Raw genomic sequence first — 27,020 nt, 5'->3', positions numbered from 1 at the left:
ATTTGCTGGAAATTTCAGCTCCCTAGTGTTATTTTTTCTCTTGATTCTTTCATGATATCATAAAATCAAATCAAACGAACATTCATAATTTGTAACAAAATGCCACAAGGGTTAAATTAAGTATTATGCCCGGCTTAAAGGGTTACAGAAGCCCTGCATAGATGCTAATTAGCTTTAGCATTAAACCGTTAATCGTTTTAAGGTGTAAATCTCGATTTTATGTCCAGTTAGACTTTACTTAAGCAGCATTAAACTCTGAAGCCTCATTTTGATGTTTTAATTCCCCTCTTTAAAAGTTATTTTAGGCGGAGATATATTCAAGTTCTAGGCCACATTCATGGAAACGGATTTAATGTCATTTCAATCAGAGGTGTGTACACATTTTATAATCAGAACGATAGAAAGGTGCTGTCTTGACTTAAGTAGCTCATTTACGTTTTTTTTTGTGGTTCACGGGGGGACTGGAAAACCCCCGCAACAATTCCATTCCCCACATTGCAATGCATGTTTTCTTAAAGGGCCAGACTCCGCCCGTGTTGTCTCTCAGTCGCATACATCTGCCCCCCCTCTCGACATTTACATCTCCGTACCCTGTCACTCACTGCCACAAGCGCAGCTTTCATTCGCGTCCGAACAAGATCGAGTATTAACAGGCTGCGACGACTCCACGTTATGAGCGAGAGCGGGAGCGTTATTGCACTACTTCAAGTAGGTTCTACTGCAAGAACAGACGAAACACGACTCAATACGACGTCACGGTGAGCTTAGCCCCAAACAAAGGCTTGATATTTCGTAGCTTAACTTGACTTTTGCCACGTTAACGTCAGACTTCCTTAAAACTTGAAGGTTCGGACTTGAGACTTCCACAAATCTTACTCTCACTGTTCTAGCGTAACTGATCTTTTCTACCCCCCCCGTTTGAAACAGCTGCTACCAAGGGGATTAAACCCGGTCACGTTCCCTTTTGATTGACCCCGGCCATGTTATGAATGGATAAGAAAAGAGGCACGGAGGCAAATGGCACCCGGCACGTTCCGTCATTGATCTTCCAAATGAAATCTTCGCGTCATGTCGCGGGCGGGCCACACGATACATCGATCGCGCCCGGCCAATCGTGCGCGGCGGCAAAGCCCAAAGCAGCTGCCGGGAGGAGACATGCCGGGAATTTCACGCAGCGGCGCTTGGATTGGCCTCATACGCGCGGACACACGCGCTCATAAAAATCTGCTGCCTCATAAGTTAAACGGCGTTTTAAGCAGGGGGGCGTGCGGAAAATAATTAGTGCGGTGGCTTTTTGCTCGGTAGATTTCGCGAGGCCCTGCCAAGGAATTGATGACAAGGAAACAGTTTGAAATGATACATCTTGACTCGAGAGGCCGATTGCGTATGTCGAGGAGGAGCTAATTTCAGTTTGGGTTGTTAGGAGAAGTTTGAGGATTTACTTCATCTGTTTAAAAAAAAAAAAAAAAAAATCATAATATCTGGAAGCCATTATTTTTAATGTTGACATGGTAAGATGAGTACGCTGTTATGATAATGGAGGTAATATCCATTTTAATGTTGACATGCCATCAAGTGTATCGATAAAACCCCCAAAATACTTCCATAATTATGAAAAAAATATATGCATGCCAATATATTTGGCAATCATATCATAATCAAGTTTATTGTTTTTTTGGTGATGTTAATGTTTATTTTTTAAGGGTGTTTTCCTTTCAAAAATGCCTTATTTTAGTTTTTAGTGAAACGTGACGTTCACTTGTACTCAAACATAAATAATTATAGATGAATACTTGTCTTCAGAAAAATATTAAACAAAAAGTGTCCTCTTTTGGGATCATAGTAGAGATTTGTTTACAAAAATAAATCATTAACTGGACAGGTGACGAGAGGTGGCACATCATAAATTGGGTCGTACCATTCTAGTATGGGGGACACAATAATGAAATTTAACAACCTACTAAAATTTGTTTCGTGAAATTCCTGAAACAATTGGATTTTTGTATCTGCTCTAGACTCATAAATTTGAAGGTGTTTCCAACCTTTTGATTGATACTGTCAAGCGAATGAAAAAAAATCTCAAATGGCCATTTGACCTCTCCTGTTTAGATATTCAGCAATACTGAAAAAAAAAAAAACAGTTCAAATGAATCCTGAAAGCTCATGCCAGTAAGTGACTAATATGAAACTTACGTCTATTTTCACAAATATTGTGAGCATTTTGGTTTTCAATCATTGCCTTTTTCAATATTTGTACGCCAGTCAAAAATTGTCAGTACAGTAGTAAAGTGTTTATGACGTCAAAAGTTCCAATTATTTCCAATCCAAGTTCCCTTTGAGAAAAATCGTTATCGAACGTCAACCAGTGTCCCAAATTGGAGGTCAAGAAAAACACCGCCATCTGCTGGACCCGTTGGGACACTGCTCTTCCTGGCCCTCGTACCATCGTTGGATTCTCCAACAAGACCTCTTTAATTTCCAGACCAAACAAGCTTTTCTCGGCCTAACAACAGCACGCCAATCAGCGTAAACTTGGCAAGGGGACCGAACACTTTAGCGTCGCCTTCGAGTTCCCCGGCTCGTAAACGTTTCAAATAATGGACGAGTGGACCTACCCTGCCTGGATATCCAAAACAGTCCATACTGTCTGTAAGTCCGCCTCACTCCCAGCCATGAAGTCCAAATGGCACTGAGGAGACAGTCTGTAGAGTGAGCGCTACATCCTACCACATCCTGTCTTTACAGCGTGCACACACACACACACACACACACACACACACACGATTCCTTGACAGGAGGAGGGTGGTGGTGGTAGGGAACAGCCGTAACGCAGCTTTGAATGAGACGGTTGTTTCAGTGGATTAGCGGGAACATAATTCCAGTCTATGAGTCGATTTCTTTCTGCGCGCGGGGGTGCAAAAGTGGGGGTGTGTTTCGAGAGTGGGGCAGCTGCTACCCAGTGTAGACATACTGTCGAGCTCACGGGATAAAAAGTAGCTGTGCGCCGTGGGGTTGAACAATAAATCGAATTCGAAGAAGAGTTCAGAGGCCAAAGTAAACATGGTGAAGCGGTATGACCATATTTTCCGTACCGTAAGGCTCAAATAAAAGCCTTTGATTGTCTGAAAAATTAACAGCGCGCCCTCCAATCAGGTGGCCCCTGTGCGTGCACTTAGTCCGCAAATCTGTCAAAATATGATTATGCGACTTGGGTAAGCCCGAAGCTTAGACAGAGTCAGACGCAAGCACGCAACATAAGGAACATGCAAAGTACGTATGATATCAGCGATAAATCAATCTGAGACGATGACGTAATACATGCAGTACGTACGCACCAATCAGAGAAGATTACATCATACGCGGAGTATATACACTGGCAGAGAACATTGCGTAATACGTATAGCACAGGGGTCGGCAAACCCATTTTGACCTGGTTTCTATGGATAAAAACACACTGAGGGATGTAAACACTTCATTACATCTGAAATGAAGATGGATGGATGGATGGATGGATGGATGGATGGATGGATGGATGGATGGATGGATGGATGGATGGACGGACGGACGGATGGATGGATGGATGGATGGGTGGATGGATGGATGGATGGATGGAGATGATTTTAGTTGGATTCCTTGTTAGCTAGCTAGCCAGCTAGCTAGCTAGCTAGCTAGATAGATAGATAGATAGATAGCTAGCTAGCTAGATAGCTAGATAGCTAGATAGATAGATAGATAGATAGATAGATAGATAGATAGATAGATAGATAGATAGATAGATAGATAGATAGATAGATAGATAGATAGATAGCATTGGTGTAAACAGTACATCTTTTGGACCATGTTCTAAATACTTCAGTTTTTGTTTATTAAACAGGTTTTGCACAATATATTTTTGCATTTTATTGCTTGTGTTGTTACACTTGTGTGGTACTGCATTTTCTTAACATACTTGCACGTTCACGCAGGACACATACCGTTGTTCCCCGCAAGGAAATTCCGTTATTAGGAAAGATTGGACAACGAAAATAGGATTCCTTACGAGAGAATACTCAGTGTAGTTGCTTGTGTTTGTGAGGAAATACATGGGAAGTGAAAATTGAAAATAATAATAGCTTCATAAATCACATTGCAATACTAAGGGGGAAAAAAAACAACAACCACTTGGGGACATTTTGTAGGACGATGAAACTCAACTGTCCTGTTCTGTCCTGTCAAGAAATTGGAAAGTTCAAGCACAATGCATTTGTTTACCTCAACTATCTCCGTGCAGGCATGCGAGACCAACCGATCCTTCTGAGGGTCCACCACAGCCACATGCACCACCGCGTTGGGCGTCCCGTCTCGGCCTGAGGTCACCAGGTCGTTGCATGCTTGACACGGGCAGAGATACAGTTGCGTTAAAAATCCCACGTTTTATAGATTCGATGATCATTTTTGTTGCTTTACGATTGAGGCGTCGCTTTTTGTTTCGGGAACTCTTTTGAAAACATGTCCATAAAATATTAAGCTTTGACTTCCTCTCTGATATACTTTTCTTTTCACTGCGGGTCCAAACAACAAAACGCAGTCTGGAGAATAAAAATAAAAATTGGATTGCAACAGAGGCTGACGACAAGAGAGGCCAACAAAGTGCCAGAGCAGTGAAGTATTAAGTATATAAGGCTGTCCTTCGTTCCTGTTGGCCTTTCATTTGGAGGTACAAGAAATCAAACGGTGAAGTGAAGGACAAGCGGCTGATGCCATCACAACCGCCATGATGCAATGACAAATTCATTCGAAACTACTCCTTTTCCCTTGGTAAACTCATTCTTGGCCTTTTAATGGCAATAAGGAAAATTTCATGAAAATATGCATTTGTGGGACTTTACCTGTTGGCAAATTTCTTCTTGCATTTAATGAGCGCTTTTTTCATACTTTACTGCAAACAAAAAAAAGAAATATATTTGACTTTTTGGGTGAGAATATTAGAGCTGCCAAAGCTACAGCAAAATTTCTTAGAGCGGTGTTTCTCAAATGGGGGAACTAGTACCCTGGGGGTACTTGAATGAACTTCAGGGGTTACTCGATCAGCTTGTGAATGTCACATGACCATCAGGTGAATTGTGACTGGCTGTTACCTGAACCTTGAGTCGAAATCATACTATTTTCTGTCAGCAAGTGGAAGAATTTGTTTTTGAAAGGTATTTGTGGGAAATTAAAGATATTGGAGGGGGATGCAGGCTGCTCTACTTCTTACTATGTATGTAATATCAACAGTGGCCAGAGGCGGCGCCAAAAAACAACTAAAACATCTCCAAAACATTTTTTGTCGGGTGCAGCCTACGCGGCCCGGTACCAGTTGATCCACGGACCGGTATCGGTCCACGTACCGGGGGTTGGGGACCACTAGTCTAAATTGAATAAGAGCTTGTATAAAAGTTTGTAATTTGTATTTGATGTACGGTATACAATATGTATGATTATACGTATACATTTATGATTGTATTTATCATATATTTGCAGTGTGTGCAATGTTCGCTAAAATAATCTATCAATTAAACGACGGGAGACGGAATGCAATCGAAGTATTGATTTCGAGTTTGAACTGCTCCTTGACTCTGCAGTAATCTATTGGTAATATCCATCCATCCATTTTCTATAAATATAATGTTGGGACTAAATATGCAGGCATGTTCAGGGAAAGAGAGGATGGTGCAGTTGGTAGACAATTCAAAAAAAAATATGAAGAAAATTAAAGTTTCATGTTGACGCCATATACCTGCGACTTATAGTCCAGTGCGGCTTATCTGTGGCAAAAAAAAAATGTTTTTTTTTTGTCTTTGTTTTTTTTGCTCAATTGTTGCTGCTGCGGCTTATATTCCAGTGCGCCTTATAGTCCGGAAAATATGGTAGTTAAAAGGAAAAATATCAACTATTAAGTGCTGAAAGTAGATTATCATTTACTGTACTATAATGCGGTTAACTTCTCCTCACAATTAGGCTATGACTGCCAAAAATCTTCAAATGATCCTGGAATCATACTAAAAGGAATGAAGGGAGCTACTTTTTTAACACGTTGACATTATTTCCTACGGCTTGAAAAAAATATCTTATATTTCAGTCGGGTTTCCGTATAAATATACACTAGTTTTTGTTGTGACTTAATTCCCATGAGGGGTCGCCGCGGCTTGTCACTCATTGCGATTAACAATCCAATCAGGCTTTTGTTGGGCTCTGAAGGGACGCTAATGAGCTAATCACAATAGACTCTCATTTACTCGGGAAAAGCGCAAAATTGATGCTATTTTATCCACCTAAGGCAACTGGGACTAAAATATGAGGTGATATTGTATTGCCCTCTCATAATGTGAATGGATATTATGAATGATGTGGATGAACACAGAAAATGCCAAGCTTATGCCTGAAAGGAATAAAAGAAATGAAACATATGCTGTATTATATATAAAGACGAAGCGCTGTGCTTTGAAGTGAAAGTGGATTAAAGGTTTGCTGCAAAGGTCGACTTTTGGGCGCGGCGACACAGTACCTCTCTGCGGGACTTACGTATCGGCACTGGGCTCAGGCTTAAGTCAATACTGTATATAAAAACCAGGGCAGGAAGAAGTGTTTCCTTGGTAATTAAATGTAGCAAGAAGAAGTATTTCTCCTCAGTGAATTATCGGGCAGGAATACCTTGTCACGGTGGGGCATGGCGGTTTCGTTTGTTTGTATTTCAAACATATGAGTATCGATAATGAGGTATATCTTCGTCGTATTGCCAATAGAAGTACTTCCGGTTTTGCGGGGGCGCATTTCCGGGTTTGCAGACGGTCGCGCGAATCAAACAGAATGCTATCTGACGCATTCTTAGGTGAGTTATGAGGCAGGAATGCCGTAGGTTTCAATTTTTTGTATTTCAAATATGTATCGATATTGAGGTATATTTTCGTCGTATTGCTAATAGAAGTACTTCCGGTTTGACGGACGCATTTCCGTTTCCGGGTTTGCAGACGGCCGCACTCATCGATCGAAATGCTGTCTGACGGAAACCTCGGTGAATTATACTGCAGGAATGCCGTCGGTTTAATTTGATTAATTTTCAAACATACGAGTGTTAAGGTATATTTCTTCGTTTTGCCAATAGAAGTACTTCCGGTTTTGCCGATGATGACTTTGAACTATTATTTTCTATTTGTGTGGTTCAGTGTTTGCATTATTCGGTTTTTGACGGCAATTTCTACTACAAATAAATATCGACCCCAAATATCGGTTATCGGCCACCTCTACTACTAATAATCGGTATCGGTTCTGAAAATCCAATATCGATCAATCTCTAATACATATACATACACACATTTATATCTGAATTACATATGAAAATACATCAAAATGACGATTTAATAGTCTTTAACCTTAAAAATAACTTCTAAACAACAGTCGAGTGGGCATCTTCAAGGATGCCTTGTTGGTACGGAGTAAGCAAACAACATTGGATTTTTCTTGTGGAATGTCTTGGAATAGAACTGCCGACATCTCAAGTGGAATAAAAAATGAATGAGACCATCTCCAAGCACAAAACAAAGTTCCAAGACGTCCTCTCATCATCGTATCAACAGTCTTCTCCAAGCTTTGTTTGTGTTTGTGACACGCGGCTGGCTCTGCCAAAGGCCAGATCAGCGAATGATAAAGTGTTGTCAAATTGTTAGTCAAATCAAGATTTGTTTTATTTCTTTACCATTATCGATTGGCTAAATCATAGAAATCCACATTTGAATGACACTTATCAAATGTTGCAGGTGACTTCATTGGGTATACGTAATAGGGGGACACCGCGCAAGGAAAAAAAAAAAAAGGATGTCAGCAGCCATTTTGCTTTGAAGTAGCCCATAAAACACAGGTGTCAAAGTCAAGGCCCGGGGGCCAGATCTGGCCTGCCACATCATTTTATGTGGCCCGCGAAATGTTAACAATGACTTCAAGTTTCTGGATAAAATACCAAATTGCAAGTTTTCATTAACTTTTGCTAATTTATTGTTACCGATAGCCCTTTTGAACAGTTTTTAGCAGCCTCTGATTTCCAAATGTGTGACAATCATACTTAAAAATGTATTTGACGAGTCATAATGGCTCTCTGACAAAAACTATAACTACAATGTGGCCCATGATTGAAATTAGTTTGACACCCCTGCTGTACGACATGAATTTTAAGAGATTGTTTTTTCTATTGTTCTTGTCCAGATGATGATGATGATTATTATTGTTATTATTCTCCGAAATGAATCACATTTTTGAGGGCTTAAACATGCACGAAAAGTCACCAAAATATGCACATTCATCAGGCCTGCTGTACAACTTGGTATTTTGGTGTTTTCATACATTAAAACTAAAAAATTGATTTTTAGCACCACCTAGAGTCGGAAAACTTCTCCTTGGTAACGGCCCGTAAAGCTATGATTTTTTTAGGCATATATAGGACCTCAAGACCTACAAAAAAGTTATAGAGCGCCATATGCTAGGATGTACAGAACCAGAGATGAATTTTTTTATGTGCATTTTTGGACCGTTTTTTGGATGTTTGCAGGTGCCAAATTCCTCTTAATAGCTCCTAAACGGTTGACCTGATCGACTTCAAATTTGGCATGCTCCATGAGCAGCCATAGGGCCACAACTGAGCAAAATTTTGAGAAGATCGGCCGACATATATGATGGGGGCGGGGCTTGAATTTTATTTGTATTATTACCAGCAAATTTGAACTGCATATGGGGCAGTACTAGATGAAGTGAACGAGTTTTCGGTAATTGGAAGTGAGTAGAGCGGAGTTCAGTAGCAAAGCTTAATGTTTCACCAGAAATTGCAAAAGTAGTTTGCTTCGGAAGGTCAGAACTATTTTCACAAAGAGAAATGACATTTGCCATGCGTAACCATCATGAGTAGACCAAAAAAATGTGCCGATAAGGTTCTTTCGAACTCATCCTCAAGATTTGTCCACTAACTAAAAACATTGAACCACATACATATAAAGATGAGAACACTCGAATATCACTTCACATTACAAAGGTAAAAAAAAAAAAAAGCATCGATTTCAATTATGAAATTTAAAGGGACAATGTGTAAGTTTTAGTATGTTTTGCATTACAGACAGCCGGAGGTGCTGCAGGTGCTGCATTTACCATTGTCCGTAGCTAAAACAAACATGGCCGTCTCCGGAGAAGTGCCACGCTCCATGTAATATCATTTATTGATAACTACACCTATGATTGTATCTAAAAAATATTGTTGGACATTAAGAACGTATTCATTTACAAGTTTTTGGAATTTACAATCATTCCTTTTTAATGAAAAACGCTCTAAATCTTACACACTGTCCCTTTAAGTAAGCCTTGGAATACGACAGGAAAAAAAAAAAGATGCTTACCAAGCGTGAACTCCATCTGAGACATCTTGGAAGTGTGAACATAACCTGAAAGGTAACAAAATATTTGGTTAAAGAAGACACCTTAAAAAAATACAAAATCAAGTGCATTACGTCAGTGGATGTCCTCACAAGTATAGTAATACCCTACAAAAGTGTGGTTGTGTAGCTTCAAAAAATTAAAAAACTTAGAGATGACATAAAATTTGTATATATATGTATATAAAATTTATTTTTAATTGCAACTCAGCAGAGAAAAGTAGGTGGGGTTTCACTGTATATCATGTGCTACTATATTTAGCAGTACTATAATTTAGAAAAAAAAAGTTCCCCAAAAAGCATTTGAGTTTCAAGTGACGATCCCTCCCGCGGGCCTGACATCTGGCAGGATCTTAGCCCTCCTAGCTTGAAGGGCTCTCTGCTGCCGCAGCTCCACATGTCAGCGGAGCTTATCAAAGTTTCATCGGCGCTGCCGCAAACGTGACAACGGCAGAAACGGCCGCATCCCGAGGAAACGGAAAGCGGAGTCGACAGAAAAGAAAGTTTATTTGGATAGATAATTGGCCTGTCTGCAGCATGTAAAAATAAAGTGCGGCTGCATGACAACTGCTGTTTTTTTTTTTTTTTGACGACTGTCACTTAAGGCTAACAAAAATGAGGAGTGGCATTTTGTTGTTGATCAAAATAAGTCAGTTGCTCCCTTAGCCTGCGAAACGGAGACCTTTCAGCCGAGGAATGACCAAAACATTCGAGCAAAACGCAGCACTTGCCGCACAGAAATAATATTACTGTAATTCCCCAAAAAAGATGCACTCTTTTACCAAAAAAAATGAAAGCTAAAAGTATGGGTGCGCCCTAGAAACGATAACATAAAGCAGTAAGTTCTCAACCTATTTTAATGATGTACCCCCGTGCGAAACATATTTTCAGCCAAGTACCCCTTAACCCATAGGTGTGGAACTCCAGTCCTCGAGGGCCTGCATCCTGCATGTTTTCCGGTTTTCTTTCCCCAACACACCTGATTCAAATGATTAGCTCATTAGCAAGCTCTGCAGGAGCTTCAAAATGATCCCAATCATTTGAATCAGGTGTTTTTGAGGGAAAAGGTTTGAAAACATGTAGGATACCGGCCCTCGAGGACTGGAGTTCCACACCTGTGCCTTAACCCATAGGTGTGGAACTCCAGTCCTGGAGGGCCGGCATCCTGCATGTTTTCCGGTTTTCTTTCCCCAACGCACCTGATTCAAATGATTAGCTCATTAGCAAGCTCTGCGGGAGCTTCAAAATGATCCCAATCATTTGAATCAGGTGTTTTTGAGGACAAAGGTTTGAAAACATGTAAGATACCAGCCCTCGAGGACTGGAGTTCCACACCTGTGCCATAACCCATAGGTGTGGAACTCCAGTCCTCGAGGGCCGGCATCCTGCATGTTTTCCGGTTTTCTTTCCCCAACGCACCTGATTCAAATGATTAGCTCATTAGCAAGCTCTGCAGGAGCTTCAAAATGATCCCAATCATTTGAATCAGGTGTTTTGGAGGGAAAAGGTTTGAAAACATGTAGGATACCGGCCCTCGAGGACTGGAGTTCCACACCTGTGCCTTAACCCATAGGTGTGGAACTCCAGTCCTCGAGGGCCGGCATCCTGCATGTTTTCCGGTTTTCTTTCCCCAACACACCTGATTCAAATAATTAGCTCATTAGCAAGCTCTGCGGGAGCTTCAAAATGATCCCAATCATTTGAACCAGGTGTTTTTGAGGGAAAGGGTTTGAAAACATGTAGGATACCGGCCCTCGAGGACTGGAGTTCCACACCTGTGCCTTAGCCAGTGCAAAGCATTAAAAAAATTCAAAAATGGCCACTAGCGTCTGATTTAATGAACACCACACTTTTGAAAATTCCCCGGTATAGCAATTAATCACTCTATTTAAATACGGTGGAAAAGTGGTTAGACCGTCCGCCTCACAGTTCAGGGTCCCGGGTTCAAATCCACCTTGCTCCGGCCTTCCTGTGTGGAGTTTGCATGTTCTCCCCGAGCCCACCTGGGTTCTTTCCCGGCAGTCATGCAAAAACATGTATTAGACACACAAAAATTGAATGGGTGTGTGAATGGTTGGTAACCGGTTCAGGGTGTCCCCCGTCTACAGCCTATAAACAGCTGAGATAGGCACCAGCAAGCCTGCGACCCGAGTGAGGATAAGCGGTTATAGAAGAACTTTTTGGAGAACCGCTGGAAGGAAGTATTGTATCCTTTCAAAAGATCGTTACCCCAAATTTCTTGACCCGCCCGTATTGATTATACTTTAAGAATTTGAGTCCCCGCAGTCCCGTCCCGTAATTTTTTTCCGTCCAGTGCAGATGTTTCCTCTGTCGGTTTGTGTGGCCGACCGTGAACGTTGATGAATGAGATAGAGCGTCGGTGACGGATGAGTCGTCGGTCCCGTGGTCGTCATCGCAACGGGAGCCCCGAAGGACAATGGATAACTAGAAAGCCCGGCGCTGACATTCGCCAAGATTGCAGCGTGTTTGCATAATCTGCAATGAATGGCTACATCTATCATTTGTGGCGTTTTTTGCCCCCCCCCCCCCCCCCCCCCCCCCCATTCGCTACGACAAGCCTATCTGTAATGACATGTTTCTGTTGGCTTAAAATACTGCAGACACAAAATGAAAGGAAGTCCTTTGCTAGCGTGCAAAACCTGAGCCATCGCAGCTGGGATCAGACGAGTCGGTCTTATTTTAAGTGCAACTTTTGAGGGGTTTTCTCCATGGTGTCTTTATTTTAACCCATCAATTTCGCGGATTAAACGTTGTCCCTGTGGGTCGATTTCAGACAGTTTTATTTTTAAGAAAAAAAGCTTTTGAGGAATTCCGAAAAGTCTGGGCGAATTTTTGAGGGGACTTGAAGAATTATGGTAGTGTCGCGAGTTATCTAAGACTGATGGAAATCTGGATTGTAGTGTTATTAGAATATGATTCCGGTAAATTGTGGATGATGAGCCTCTACTTTTTTCTTATGACTTGAGCCCTCCGGCTTATAGCGTAGCGCGGCTTATTAGCGTTTGTTTGTCGTTTACTAGCCGCAAGTTGGCAATCCGGCGGTAAAGCAAATATCTATTCAAGGTGTCAATTTATGGAACGACTATGGAATAGAACTGAAAAGAAGGAAGATCAATACCGTAGCTGAGAAAGCCTTTCAAAATACAATATTAAATATATGAAAAATTTTGATGTTGAATTAGATTTTTAGATGGACCTGTAATGTGTATCTATTTGTCTGTATTTGGTACTCTACATGCAGCATCCACTTCAACCTATGGGCCTGGAAGGGGGCTCCTCCCACCTGTGGTCCCTTCTGAAGGTTTCTGATTTTCCCCAAATTGTTTTTTTTGAGTTTTTCCTTCTTTGAACTTTGAGCAGGGAATGTTTTTGCGTACCTACATGGAAAAGATGTCTCCGTATGACTTCTTTTTTCGAAAGAAGTCTCGACATGACCTTTTTTCATCCGTGAAGCCCTTTGAGACTTCGGTGATTCGGGGCTATATAAATAAAATGTGATTGATTGAATTTCAACCTTCGCACTAAACAATAACACTCCGCGATCAACGGGACAAAGACAACTTCGGGAGGCTTCATTACGATAATGAAATCTGTTACGGATCAGCAACAATCACGAAGCTAAACGTGGCGCCGACGTGTGTGAAGACAAGCGGTGCAGGTGCGCTGCTCACAATCGATATCCGCCGGCATTATGAATATGCTAATGAGCCCGGCGAGGCGGCAGGCGACATGCAGACGCGACTCCCGAGGGGGCCCCAAAAGCAAATGAGCTCTGCTGCAGTGCACTTTTCATCGACGCTGGAGCAAGACCAGCGGCATCTATTAAGCCTTGTCTGCAGGTGGCACCATAGGTGGAGTTGGGAGGTGGAAGTGCACAGGTGAGGGTAATTCATTAGAATGTGTGAAAGGTCTTGGTCTTGGTCCAGGACTACTTCTGAGGAGCATAGCGGGCGATCATTTAACCTCCCTTCTATTCATTGCAAGCCCATGAGGAGCTTCGGCCTTTCGCTCCCGGGAGATACCCAGTGGAGGTCTGTGGGGGTCCCAGAGGGTGAGTCTGCACTCCTTAATGCTGAACACATCTTATTTGGCGCTGTACTGTTAGATATTTTTTTTTCCTAATTTAATTTTTAACCCTTCTGCCTTGGTCATATGGGTCCCTAGTGTAAACTTTGCAATTACCGTATTTTTCCCCACTATAAGGCGCACCTAAAAGCCTTAATTTTTTTTAAAAGCTGATGGTGCGCCATATAATCGGGCGCGCCTTATATATGGATCAATATTGGGATTCATAGACGGGGAATGAAGTGAGAAAGTAATCTTTACCTGTTTTTTTTGTGTGTTTACAGTTGAACAAGGTTGCTCATATTGACATTGACTTATCATGCTATTGAACGTTATTATTTGAGTTATTATTGTTATTACTTTGAGTATTACTATATTGTGATTGAAAAAGTTGTAAAATATCTCATTAATTGAGGGTGCGCCCTATAATCCGGTGCGCATTATATATATGGAAAAGGTTTTAAAATATGTCATTAATTGAGTGTACGCCTTATAATCTGGTGCGCCTTATAGTGCGGAAAATATGGTAATTTTGATCTATTTTATATAAAATGACACACATAATATTTAGAAGTGAGTTGTTCTGCATGGCATTTACGATCTCATGACGAAATTTGACGAGTTGAACTTCTGAGGGTAAGTAGGACTAGTCAAGGCACAAAAACAAATAATCAAACCATACATGAGGGTGCGCCTTATAATCCGGTGAACCTTATAGTGCGGAAAATACGGTAGATACAGTTGCAGGAGTTTAGTCATGAACGTATGGTTCGGACACCCTGTAGTCATTTTTAGACTCGTCGTGTTTGTTAATGCTTTTTGCTAGCCGAAATTGACACAGATGGCTTAAACTCGTGGTTCTCAAATGGGGGTAATTGAAGGAACTTCACAGGGTGCTTGAGATTTCAAATAAAACAAAGAAAAAATATTTTAGAAATTGAAGTAATGAATTGTCAGGAAAGTATAAGTTTAGAAAGCATATTTTCAATTTCATTAGTGTAAAGACTCAGTTTACTCCCCATACTAGAATGGTTCGACCCAAATTGTTACGTGCCACCTCTCGTTACCTGTCACGTTATTGATTTATTTATGCAAACACAGCTCTACTATGACCCAAAAAGAAAACACTTTAACTTGAATATTTTTCTCTGGACACATATTTATAATGATTTCTTATTGAGAACAGGTCTAACACTTTATGTTGATTTTTTTTTTGTGGACAAATATTTACTATTAATTAAGTTAATGATTTATTTTTGTGAACAGAAATTTATAGCAGTATGTAGTTTAACCGATAAATTTAGATATTTATTCCCATATTAGGTGTCAATTACTTTTGTATTATTACTTAGCAAAAAGCGGAGCATTACTGTAATATTTTGCAAGTGTGAAAACTCCCTCAGCTCAGGGAATAACTGAATACCCTGACACCACAAAAAATTGAAAAAAAAAAAAAGTTGCATACACTCCAGGCTCAATAAGAGTAACAAGCAATTTCCAAAGAGCTTTGATAAAGCCCTCAGTGTGGCTATAGCCTCCCTTACCCTCTTCATGAATACATATTACATGGAAGAGCCCCAGCCTCTGAACAAGCCCTGTTTATATTCCCAATGCTATTTACTTTGGATTTGGAGACGATATTAATAATTCAGGCATGCGTGCGCGCGCGTGTGCCTGGCCGTCTCACCGCGGCGGTTTGATGTTGCCAGCCATCGCTCAACTTTTCGCCAGACCGCAAACATCGCAACGAGAGAGGCGCCTCCTCTCTCGCTTAATCCGCCAGTGAGTGCAAATCCCACAAATTTGTGGATTATTTCGCCACGTGTCGCGAGTGGACAAAAGCCCGCAAGATGAGTTTTTCTTATGGCGTGATTGTTAGTAGGCATTGGTGCACAAAATCATATTTTTATTTCAGTGGCTAACTAGTTGTAGCACACGGTATACCACAAAAAAAACAAAACACTGAGTTAGGAATGTGGCACAAAATGTACAGGATCGTTACCGAGTTTCTGCTGAGCTTGCTGATGAGCTGATCATTTAAATCAGGTGTGTCAGGGTATGAAACCTGGAAAACATGCACCATACCTGCCCTTGAGGACTAGCTTTGAACACCCTGCATTAGAATAAAGAAGAAAAAAAAATATATTACGTCTATATGCAACAGTTATCTCCCTGGCAATAATATTGGCAATATATCGCGATTTTGAAAGTTGCAGTTATTTAAAAAGTTCAAATCTGACCAAACCGGGAAGTCCCCAGGCCCCAATTGCAGCCTGCAGCGGGAAGCTCCTCGCGATGTAAATCATACTCTTTGGCTGCCTCACATCCACTTCCTGGTTTGTAGTCCTCAGTCCAACTGCAAGGTAGCTACTGCGGCTAACTACAGCAGCTAACGTGGATAACAAGCTTATGCTACTTTTGCGGAGAAATTTATGGCAAGGAAACAAACTCTCGTAAAACCACAGAATCCACATTGTACTGATAATTATCACACAGTAATTGAGTTGTAATAAAGTACTATCACTCGACAGTTGTTCATTTCAAATCGATTGCGGCTGACGTGGCTAAAATGCTTATGCTACTTTGACGTTTTATGGCAACGACACAGTAAAACGACAGAATCCGCCTTGTACTATTAATTACGGACAGTGTTTAAGATTTAAACCGCTTTTCATTAAAAAGGAATTAAATGATTGTAAGTTTAAAAAACTCGCAAATGAATGTGTTCTTAATGACCACCAGTATGTTTTAAATAAAATCATAGTTATCAATAAGTTATCAATAAATGATATTACATGGGTGGTGGCACACCTCCAGAGGCGGCCATGTTTGTTATAGCTACCGACAATGGTGAATACAGCAGCACCTGCTGTCCGTAATGCAAAACGCTCTAAATCTTACACACCTTTAAACAGTTCATATAATCTAGAAAAAGGTCTACCCCCCCCCAAAAATTCAAATAATTTAAATATATATTTTAAGAGGTGTATTTTCAATACCGCTATACCGTGATATTTTCATACCGTCAGATTCGCCGATCATCCCATGCCTACGGCCTAATGGTTAGTTCGTTAGTACAACATAAAAACACCGCTGCCAGTTGGTAAAAATTCTGAAATCAAAGTGACAAATTTCAGGTTAAACACGCTAGCCTCGAGTAAATTAGCATCCGGTTGGTAAAAATTCTGAAATCAAAGTGACCAATTTCAGGTTAAACACGCTAGCCTCGAGTAAATTAGCATCCGGTTGGTAAAAATTCCGAAATCAAAGTGACAAATTTCAGGTTAAACACGCTAGCCTCGAGTAAATTAGCATCCAGTTGGTAAAAATTCCGAAATCAAAGTGACAAATTTCAGGTTAAACACGCTAGCCTCGAGTAAATTATCATAACGTCATGGTATGTAAAGCTGTCGTTGGGTTCCACCTTTGAAAATAGTGAGCATCAGCCGCTTTCCCGTGCTGTCACCGTAGAGAAGGAGAAGGAGGTAAACTATGTCACCTCGCCACCGATAATGGGGGCCTGTCAAGCCCGTCTCTCGTGCGCAACATGCTAATTACGCGCTTCCCTTTGCTCTGCTTGGGTAAACAAAAACCAAGGCACATTGCAGCACAGCGGGGTGACCGCTCCACTCCCACACCTGTCACATGTCATCTACAAACGTGACGGACTGAACGCACGCGTAGGGTTCAACATCGGGGTGGATTGTGTAAATGCAAATGTGTATGCGTGTACGGATTTAATTGTGCATGCGGCGATTAAGGCAAAAGATGAAATGGCAACGTGGGAACTGAGGGGATTGCGTGAAATTGCCGTGGTACGCCGGTTACGTAGCGTGCATCCGTCCATTTTCTAGAGGCGCTTATCCTCACTGGGGTCGCAGGCTTGCTGGAGTCTATCCGAGCTGTTTATGGGCAGGTGACGCTCTGAACTGGTTGCCAGCCAATCGCAGAGCACCGAGGGGGGAACAACCATTCACACGCCGAAGAACAATTTCCACTATCCAACATTCCAGTGCGGGAGGAAGCCGGAGTGCCCGGAGAGAAACCACATGGTTGGTCTGCACAATTACTCGAATTTTTATCGCGATCACGATATTGGCTGCCACCGTTAAGTAAGCTGATCCTCTGCGATATTAGCATCTAAAATTATACATGTCAAATCAAGTACTTTGTCGTTCTACCATTAGGAGGCAATGTTTCCCACGTTTGCATGACTAAAACTTCTGCTTTGATCACCCTAATATTTTATTTACCGGTGTGAAATAGCGTTGAGTTTCTCACACGATTCCTGATATATACAGTGCCAGCTGTCAATTGAGACCCAGAAGTCAAATAAATTTGGTTTGAAATGATATAAAATGACATTTTGACTGCTAATTGATTAAAATTTGCAGAGAGTGGGCCCTGTGTCGCTAAATGAATCCGTTCGGCAATTGGGCTCGTAAGGCGAATTCACCGTACGGCGGGCAATCCAAACCAATGTTAAATAGCTAATGCTTTAGAACCCCAGGTAAAAAAAATCAAAATTGTACATAGTCAAGATTGCTACCAAAATAGTAAGTGTGAGAAATGCTACGTATATATAAAATACATGTATACAATCAGAAAAAATCATAAATAAAAAATATAGAAAGGATTTATTTACATTTGAGTGGCACTTGTTATGCCCATATTCCCTAGTAAGGGTAGCCTGGGCTAGGCTAGCTTCGTATTTCTTGATTACCTCCAGCATCGCTTCCAAATAAATCATCTTCTTACTCTCTTTCACATCACAGGCAATCTTGGGAGCCATGGCTAACCCATTCAAGTTTGCCTTGCATGGAGGCAGTTTGACCGCAACAGAAAATAAGTGCAATTACCTAAAAACGCCTAAAGATGGAGACAAACAAAACAAATACAGCCAACCCCCTAGGGTCATGACAGTTGTTTTTGTCGCAAAGCGGGGAAAATACCGTAAAGAGGGGACAAAAAAAATGCAGTATTCCACATCGCAACATGAAAAAAACGTAAGCCAAGGACGCTGTAACACGGGGGTCCACTGTACAAGTAAATAATGTGCTTGGTTCTAAGTACGCTTCTTTTTTTTCTTAGTATTAAAGGTTGCCCACCTCAGAGCTAGATATGTTAATTACACAGATCAAAATATTTTGCTATTTAGTCACGTTAACGCAAAAAAACGGAAGCAAATGTCATCATATTTCAATCCGCAAAGAAAAAAGTACAAGTTTCCCCAAACAGAAGAAGACCAGCGTGCCAAACGACAACGTTTTCCCTACACAACCACTTGAGTAAATACCAGGCCAGCCAAAATGACAAGGTGCACTCTTTCCCACATTTTGACACATACTACTCTGGATTTTTACTCCAACCACATGGCAAAACCCTAAATGACTACTTAGGCGGGCACCGTGCCACAAACATGAAGCAGCTTGTTAAATGCACCGACTCGGACATTCTTGGCTCATTTCTGCATCGCCCCAACTTGAGTATGGCTTGTAAAACGGCTCAGATATCTGGTTACTATGACGACCAGAGTACCTGAGTAAATAAAGTCATTAGAAAAGTAAATAAAGTCATTAGAATGATTTTTGGGCTTGTTCTATTTAAAAATTATAGGTTTGCATAAGTATAATTTTTCATATAAGTACCGTATTTTCCGGTCTATAAGACGTACCGGTATATAAGCCACAGCAGCAAAAATTGAACGAAAAAAATAAAATAAAAATGGTCAGGGATAAGCCGCACTGGACTGTAAGCCGCAGGGCTCAAATCATGAGGAAAAAGTTGCGGTTTATAGTTTGAAAAAGACGGTATTTGACTCATTTAAGAAAAAGCTTCTTTGAAAAATTGGTACAGTCTTACAAAACTGGCCTGATTGTTTTTAATTGAGAAAATATTGCTTACATTTTTCAGTACATTAGTACTCAAACTATGAAAAAAAAGTTGTGAGCTGCATTTGGAAAAATGTATAGAGATTTTTTAAATGACGTATTTTATTGAGAATTTGATTTGCATCTTGCTTTAATTTTTCTGAATTTTTGACTTGTTTTTGCACTCAGACTGTTTCTAAAAACCAGTAGAAAAAAAATCTAGGATTAAGTTTCTTGGCAAGAAAAAAATGATTACCCCTTTGGCAGATTTTTTGCTTATTTTGCGTAAAACTGTTTGACCCTTGCCCCCATTTTTTGCCCCTCCCTGACTTTGGTCTGGCCCTTTCTGCAGTATGACATTTGCTGTAACTGTCAAATTTTGAGCTACCTCCATGTACCATAAATCATTTTAAAGGGAATTTTCATTTTCGGCGACATAAGCCCGGTTTTGGTAAAACGCATCGCATGGAATATGAATCAAGCAGCAACATTTTACAGGAAAGTTTTTCGGCATTTATTTGAAGCCCCCTTTTTTTATGATATGCTATGAACTCCTTGTTAACTTCCGTTTGAAACTCCGAGGTGTCCGCCCGTTTCATCTTTCTCTAGGGACATACAGGTGCACTTTATGGGATGTGTGTTAAAGGGCCGATAAGCAATCCACCGCCTGGGCAAAGATGAATCAGCAAAGACGTGATGAGGGTGTAGGACACAGGTGGACGACATAGTTGGAGGACATAGGTGGAGCCAAAGCGATCACGATGCGGGAGGCTCACCGGTCGCACGAGGCGGCTCCTCACCGGGGCAGCCGCTCCGCTCCTTCAGGTCAACCGCGCAGTATCCCGCCTCCCGAGCCCCGTCCATCCGTCCGCCTCTGTCCCTTCTCCGGCTTCCTCTGCGGAACGCCGCCGTCCAGTCCAGTTTTCCACCCTCAGCAACGACTAACGACGCGGTTAGACGGGAAAGACGCCGTCACGGCGATAGCGATCTGCGACCGCGCTCAAGCAGCATCCGAGATGCCTTTTGGAGGAGAGGGACCAGCCGGGGACCGGGGAATGGGGAGGTTAGGGGGGGGGTAGAATGATGAGGGAGTGAGACTGGCAATGAAAGAAAAAGCAGGACAGAATTGATGTTATGTGCGATACGCCGCTCTATCCATTAATCTCGGGTTGCTCGAGCGCACCTAGACGACAGCGCACAGTGCCAAAAACACACACGTGCGCACGCACACACACACACCTCTCTCTCCCCGGCTCGCTTTTCCTCCTCTCTCCTTACTGAATGCAGGCATGTTCCCTCTGATTCTTCTCATCCGTCTGCCTCACTCTAAATCCTACTACCCGCACGGGTTTCTCGTTAAAATAAAAAAATCCTCTCGTCTACACCATCAGTCAGTCATTCAACTACGCATGTTAATTGACGAAGAGTATTTTTTTTTTTCCGACAGTTAGTTAGTTAGTCAAACTGTCAATTAGATTGCCAAATTGCTAGGTCGGTAGGCGGCTAGTTAGTTGGCTACATCGTTAGGTAGTTACCTCGCTATACAGTCAGTTTGCTTGTTAGCACTCTAGGCACCGGTCAGGGGTAATTGTTGGTCAATCAAGTAAACAGTTGGGCGGTTAGTTGGTTATACAGAGGGTTAGTTGGCTAGGTAGTTAGCAACAAGTCGATCAGCCACCAGATGGGTGGCGAGTAGGTCAAGTGGTTGGTGAAGTCAGTCAGACGCCCAGACTAGATATCTCCATTTTGGTATCGCTGGTTTGTCGATCAGTAGTGCATGTGCGTGTTAGCTTGTTAGTTAGGTGGAAGGAAGCAAATTGGCTAGCTGGCTAGTCAAATATTCAGTTAACGGACTGACCACAGCGTTCCCTCGGGGAAGTCCTTGAGCTGAAGTCACCGAGGTGGTCGAGAAACTCATCGGCGGCAAGGCCCCGGGGTTGGATGAGATCCGCCCGGAATTCCTTAAGACTCTGGATTTTGTAGGGTGGTCCTGGTTGACACGCCTCTGCAACATTGCGTGAACATCAGGGACAGTGCCCCTGGATTGGCAGACTAGGGTGCTGGTCCCCCTTATTAAGAAGTAGGACTGGAGGGTGCGCTCCAACAACGGAGGGATCACACCTCAGTGTCCCTGGTAAGGTCAACGCAGGGGTGCAGAGAGGAGAATCCATCAGGACTTGGGATCCTCCCAGAGGAGCTGGACAAAGTGGCCATGAAGGGGGAAGTCTGGGCTTCCCTGCTTAAGCTCCTGCCCCCGGCAACCCGACCCCAGGTTACACGGTAGCTAATGGATGGATAGTCAAACATTCAGTTAATCGACTGACCAGTTAGTTAACTAAATGACCGGTATAGTCAGTATTAGGTTAATGCAGTGTTTCTCAACTATATTTTGCCACGCCCCACCTAGAAAAGAGAAAATGTTTTGCCCCCCCAGTCGATGCACTGACTATAAATAAGACACAAGTATCCTTTTTAACATTAACAACAGAAAAACACAATATAAATCAACTTTCAACAACTGTTAATTATTTTTAACGCGTCTATACGGGTTACAGCTTAGTCTAAAACGGAAAAAAAAGAAGCAAGCGCACCAAAGTGCCTGAAACTAAAAGAAAATGATGAAAAATATGACTTTATTGCAATTACATTCCACATGACAAAAACAAAGCTTTTCATCCACGCCCTCCTGGCATCACCTCGCGCCCCCCCCAGGGGGGCCCGCCCCACTATTTGAGAAGCACTGGGTTAATGAGTCGGTTGTAGGCAAGAAGCAAATTGGCTAAAATATCAACCGTTCGTTGCTAAGTCAGTCAATTCTATCAACCAATTAAATGTCTAATTTTAGTCAAACTCTCAACTCAATTTTAGTCAATTAACCGCTTATTAGGTTAGCATTTTCCATCGGCTTATTTTGGTGCCGTTTGATAAAGGTGCAGACTGAGGGAAACGATTGTTTTAGGGACTCGGTGGAGGTCTTTATAGATGTCCTTCCTAGCTTAGAATGTGCACTGCATACCCTAGAAGCAGTAGTCTTCTCCTTACCAGTTGCTTGAACATTCTGCCTCTGCTCACACCACGTCTTTTCGTTTGTTACTGTGCGCCTGCCAAGGTCACCACATAACAGAGCCCAACAAATCGATGCCCATTTGCAATCAGGTTTGTTTGAATGTGCGCGTGTGTGTATGACCGTGTGTGTGTGACCGAGTGTGTGTGTGTGTGAGTGTTCAACTTAATGGAACTGCGCCTCACACGTGATGAAATGTCATATAATACAATGTAGGTCAGTCCTGGAAGAAAATGATCTTCACAAAAAATCTCCCACACTGCCAAAAAGTTGTTGTTTTTTGTAGTTTTCATACGCTTTCACTTATATAGGTACACTTATAAGGTACTCAAAGCGCTTTACACTAACTAGTCAGTTACCTACTGATGACACAGCATCAGGAGCAACTGGGGGTTCAGTGTCCTGCTCAAGGACACTTCAACATGGTCTTGATGGTCGGTGGATCGAACCCACGGCCTCTCGGTTGGGAGACGCCCGCTTTACCACGCTAAAATACAAAAAGACCAAATAAAATGATCAAAATTCTGAGGAGACTGTGGTGGAACATGAAATAGCAAACATTAGTAAGGATGAAGTGAGGAGCACGTTGAAAAGAATGAAAAGTGAAAAGGCACTTGGCCCTGATGATATACCTATAATGGGATGGAAGTGCCCTTAGAGAAGTAGCAGTGGAGTTTCTGACTGGGTTGTTTAACAGGATCTTGGATAGTGAGAGGACACTTGAGGAATGGAGAAGTGTGCTGGTGCCCATTTTTAAGAACAAGGGAGATGTGCATGGTTGTGGGAACTACAGAGGAACAAAGTTGATGAGCCATACAATGAAGTTATGGGAAAGAGTACCTTATTTTCTCCACTATAAGGCATACCTAAAAGCCTTATTTATTTATTAATTTTTTTAAAGCTGATGGTGCGTCTTATAATAAGGCGCGCCTTATATAAGGATCAAGATTGAGATTGGGATTCGTAGATGGGGAACGAAGTGAAAAAGTAAGCTTTACCTGTTTCTTTTGTGTGTTTACAGTTGAACAAGGTTGCTAATATTGACATTGAGTTATTATGCTATTGAGAGTTTAGAGTTATTCTTTGAGTTATTATTGTAATTATGTTGCGTTTTACTATATTGTGATTGAAAAACTTTTAAAATATGTCATTCATTGAGGGTGCGCCTTATAATCCGGTGCTCCTTTTATATGGAAAAGGTTTTAAAATATGTCATTAATTGAGGGTGCGCCTTATAATCTGGTGCGCCCTATAGTGCGGAAAATACTGTAGTTGAAGCTCAAGTAAGGGCAGAAGTAAGCATTTGGGAGAAGCAGTTATGGTTTCATGGCAAAAAAAAAGAGCACCACAAATCTAATATTTTCTTTGAGGGTGGTGATAGAAAAGTAGAGAGAAGATCAGAGGGAGCTGCATTGTGTCTTTGTAGATCTGGAGAAACCTTATGACATGGCGCCCAGGGGTGAACTGTGGTGATTTATAAGGAAGTCTGGAGTGACCGAGAAGTATGTTAGATCAGTGCAGGACATATATGAGGACAGTAAGACAGTGGTGAGATGTGCAGGAGTTCAAGGTGGAGGTTGACTGCATCAGGGATCAGCTCTGAGCCCCTTCTTGTTTGCTATGGTGATGGACAGATGAGGTTAGACAAGAATCTCCATGGACTATGATGTTTGCAGATGGCATTGTGAACTGTAGTGAGAGTGGGCAAAAGGTGGAGGAGAAGCTAGAGTGGTGGAGGTTGGCCCTGGAAAGGAAAGGAATGAAGGTTAGCTGCAGCGAGATGGGATATGTGTGTGTGAAGGAGAAGGGCCCAGGTGGAAGAGTGAAGATACAGGCGGGAGATAAAGAAGGTGGAGAAGTATTTTGTCCAGTCCAGAGCAAGGGATGGAAAAGGTAAACAAGTGTGTGCAGGCAGGTTGGAACAGGTGGAGAAAAGTGTGAGGTGTGATGTGTGAGTTTCAGCTAAATTGGAAGGAAACACGTAGAGGACATTGGTGAGACCAGCGACGTTGTTTGGCCTGGAGACAGCGTCGTTGAGGTAAAGACAGGAGGTAGAGCTGAAGGTAGCAGAGATGAAGATGCTGAGGTTCTCTTTGGGAGGGACCAAGATGGATAGGGTCAGAAATGAATATATCAGAGGGGATAGCACATGCTAGACTTTGGGCACTCATGCAAGTTTGCCATTTTGAAGGCTGTGTATTTGTTTTTTGTTTTACAAGCTTAATTTGGTAGTTTGTTCGTTTGTTCTTGCCCTTGTTTTTTGTAACGAGATGATGTAAACGGTGCCACCACCAATCTGTCACGCATTCAAAGTGAACTCTCTGTGACGATAAATTATCCGACTTAACCCAAGCTGTATTGCACTCGTACAGTGTTTTTTGTTTGTTTGTTTTTTTTTTCTCCCCAGTGTTGCCGGTGCGGGTTGTAGTTTCTGCCGAATGACCTGAATGAAGATAAATTGCTCCCAGCTGGACCAATAAGATGGGAGGTAAATCCACTTGATACAAGGAGGCTTCTCCCTCACTTTTCATCATGCCTATGTCGTCGCAAACACAACAGGACCTTGGTCTTTCTCCCGATGGAAACGTCGAACCATGAACATTCTAATTCAGCTTATTTTCAGGCCACAAAGGTCTTATCAAAGGCTGGCGACAAAAGAGGAGGACTGGGCAAAAATCAATACGAAAGCCCGTTGCAGATGGAGACGAATGCAAGAACATGGCAGTGGAGAAAATAAACATCGGCTATCGTGGAAAATGGATTCCCACATTAACCTCCTCCACAAAGCACTTGAGACCCATTAGAGGCCGTGCAAAATGCTCCATGGCTTGTGTTAACCCAACAAGTTCTTTTAGCTTGATTCACGATGAGGCGTGTGTGTCTTTACTACGTATAAGACCGTGTGTCTTTACTACGTATAAGACCGTGTGTCTTTACTACGATAAGCTCGTGTGTCTTTATTACGTATAAGATCGTGTGTCTTTACTACGTATAAGATCGTGTGTCTTTACTATGTATAAGATCGTGTGTCTTTACTATGTATAAGACCGTGTGTCTTTACTACGTATAAGACAGTCATTACGGTAGATGGATTGTTGTAATTATGAGAAAAGTGAAATGTGGCGAGAAAAAAGATAACGATAAAAACGAGAGCCGTACGATAATTACAGCATACTTAGAGAATAACATCAGACTATAAACACGAGTAAAAGTACCCATAGAGGTGTTTGCCATATAAGCAGATTTAATTTAGTGCTTTTAATGCTACGATGGGAAGAGTATTTTATTTGTTTCAATTTAAGAGCAAAGTAATTGAAGCATGAAGAAAATCATTGCTAAATTTTTGTTGTGACTCATTTGCAAGATTTTTAAGCATTTCTTATTCTAAATCAAATTGATAATTCATGTGAATCAAGAAAATAAATTAGCACAATGTTTTATACTATTTTCTTCAAGTTAACATGTTTAAGATAGTGACGATAATGATCTAATTCAATTTACATTTTTATTTTTATTTTTTTCAGCAAGAAACTGTTCAGTTGGTCAAATGTTGATGGTTTGAATAAAGATTGACATATTTATTACATTTTTATTGCTGTTTTTATTTTTATTTTATTCACTTTAAGCTATTTTTTGCAGCTTCAGAATAAGCTATAACCTGTACAAATCCTGTACAAAATAAAGTTAACAGTCGATGAACGTTGATTTTAATGGCTTTTTTTCTTTTGTTGGTATTAAAAAGTATACCGTTTTAGGTATATATTTTCATCGATAATGATCTCATTTCTAATCCCCGCAACGAGTGGGGGCGGGCTTAAAATGTTGGCTCTTTGCTTGGAGGAGATTTGTAAAAACTAATTGAGAAGCGCTGCTTTATTTATCTATTTTATCATTCAAAAATGCTGTGCATTTGTTACGGTGTACTTGCCAGAAAATAAATTTCATATTGGGTCACATTATTGAAAAAAGATGGACTCCTACAAAGATTAATTTGCAAGGCTATCAATCAAAACGTATTGCCCTTTGAATATTTAAAAGATAAATAATCCTTGTTTTGTTTCTTTCTCATCAATTGACTGGCTTTGGGCTTGGCGGCGGTCTGTGCTGACGCGATTGACATTCCAGTTAGTAGCTCTCATGTAAGCTGGTCCCGTACCTCCACAGAGACTCATTCAGTCCAAATGCACTCAACAAACACGCCGAGAAGCGGTTCGGCTTGATGCGTCCAGCGAATCTTTAGATAAGACAGGAGAACGTGAATGCGCACGGTGCTCAGGGATCGACGCGGTGCTGAGATTTATGGGAAAAGGTCAGACCTCTTGCAGGGAGGAGACGCTTAAGGTCAAAGCACGGGCCGATTGCAATTCAAAGCTATTGTTGTATTTTGTTCTTGTTATATGCTGATGTAGCGGGCTAGCAGTTGGTCTTCCTTATGGACAACTACTTCCTGGCTCGGGGGAGGCACGGCTCAGTGGTAGCGTGGTCATCTCCCAACTGAGAGGTTGCGGGTTTGATCTCCGACGTTACAATGTCAAAGTGTCCTTGAGCAACTGAACCCCCAGTTGCTCC

At 41.6% G+C, this 27,020-nt stretch overlaps 1 protein-coding gene and 1 long non-coding RNA gene across 6 annotated transcripts in view; one reads left to right on the top strand and one right to left on the bottom strand.

Annotated features, from left to right (window-relative positions):
• The window catches only part of inpp4b (inositol polyphosphate-4-phosphatase type II B), a 130,434-nt gene extending 109,973 nt beyond the window's left edge, over positions 1–20,461 (bottom strand). Inside the window, exons 1-3 of one of the 5 annotated variants that reach the window (XM_088418853.1) lie at positions 20,164–20,461; positions 9,396–9,440; positions 4,252–4,370 (exon numbers count right to left, since the gene is read on the bottom strand). In XM_088418853.1, coding sequence (XP_088274979.1) covers positions 4,252–4,370; positions 9,396–9,440; positions 20,164–20,251 — 252 coding nt within the window. In that variant the 5' untranslated portion in view covers positions 20,252–20,461. Of the gene's footprint in view, positions 1–2,615; positions 2,726–4,251; positions 4,371–9,395; positions 9,441–20,163 lie in introns of those variants that run through there. The other 4 variants (XM_088418854.1, XM_088418855.1, XM_088418856.1 and 1 more) reach the window with 4 other exon arrangements.
• On the top strand, positions 13,452–25,295 carry LOC148421591 (uncharacterized). Its single transcript, XR_015866093.1, has 3 exons — positions 13,452–13,503; positions 24,859–24,939; positions 25,075–25,295. It is a non-coding gene; the product is annotated as an uncharacterized LOC148421591 (long non-coding RNA).
• Positions 25,296–27,020: the final 1,725 nt, after the last annotated feature.

Source organism: Hippichthys cyanospilos, chromosome 7 (assembly GCF_059441005.1).
Source record: "Hippichthys cyanospilos isolate Australia breed blue-spotted pipefish chromosome 7, RoL_Hcya_1.0, whole genome shotgun sequence".
NCBI lineage: Eukaryota > Metazoa > Chordata > Actinopteri > Syngnathiformes > Syngnathidae > Hippichthys > Hippichthys cyanospilos.
This window is presented reverse-complemented; position numbering and strand designations above follow the sequence as displayed.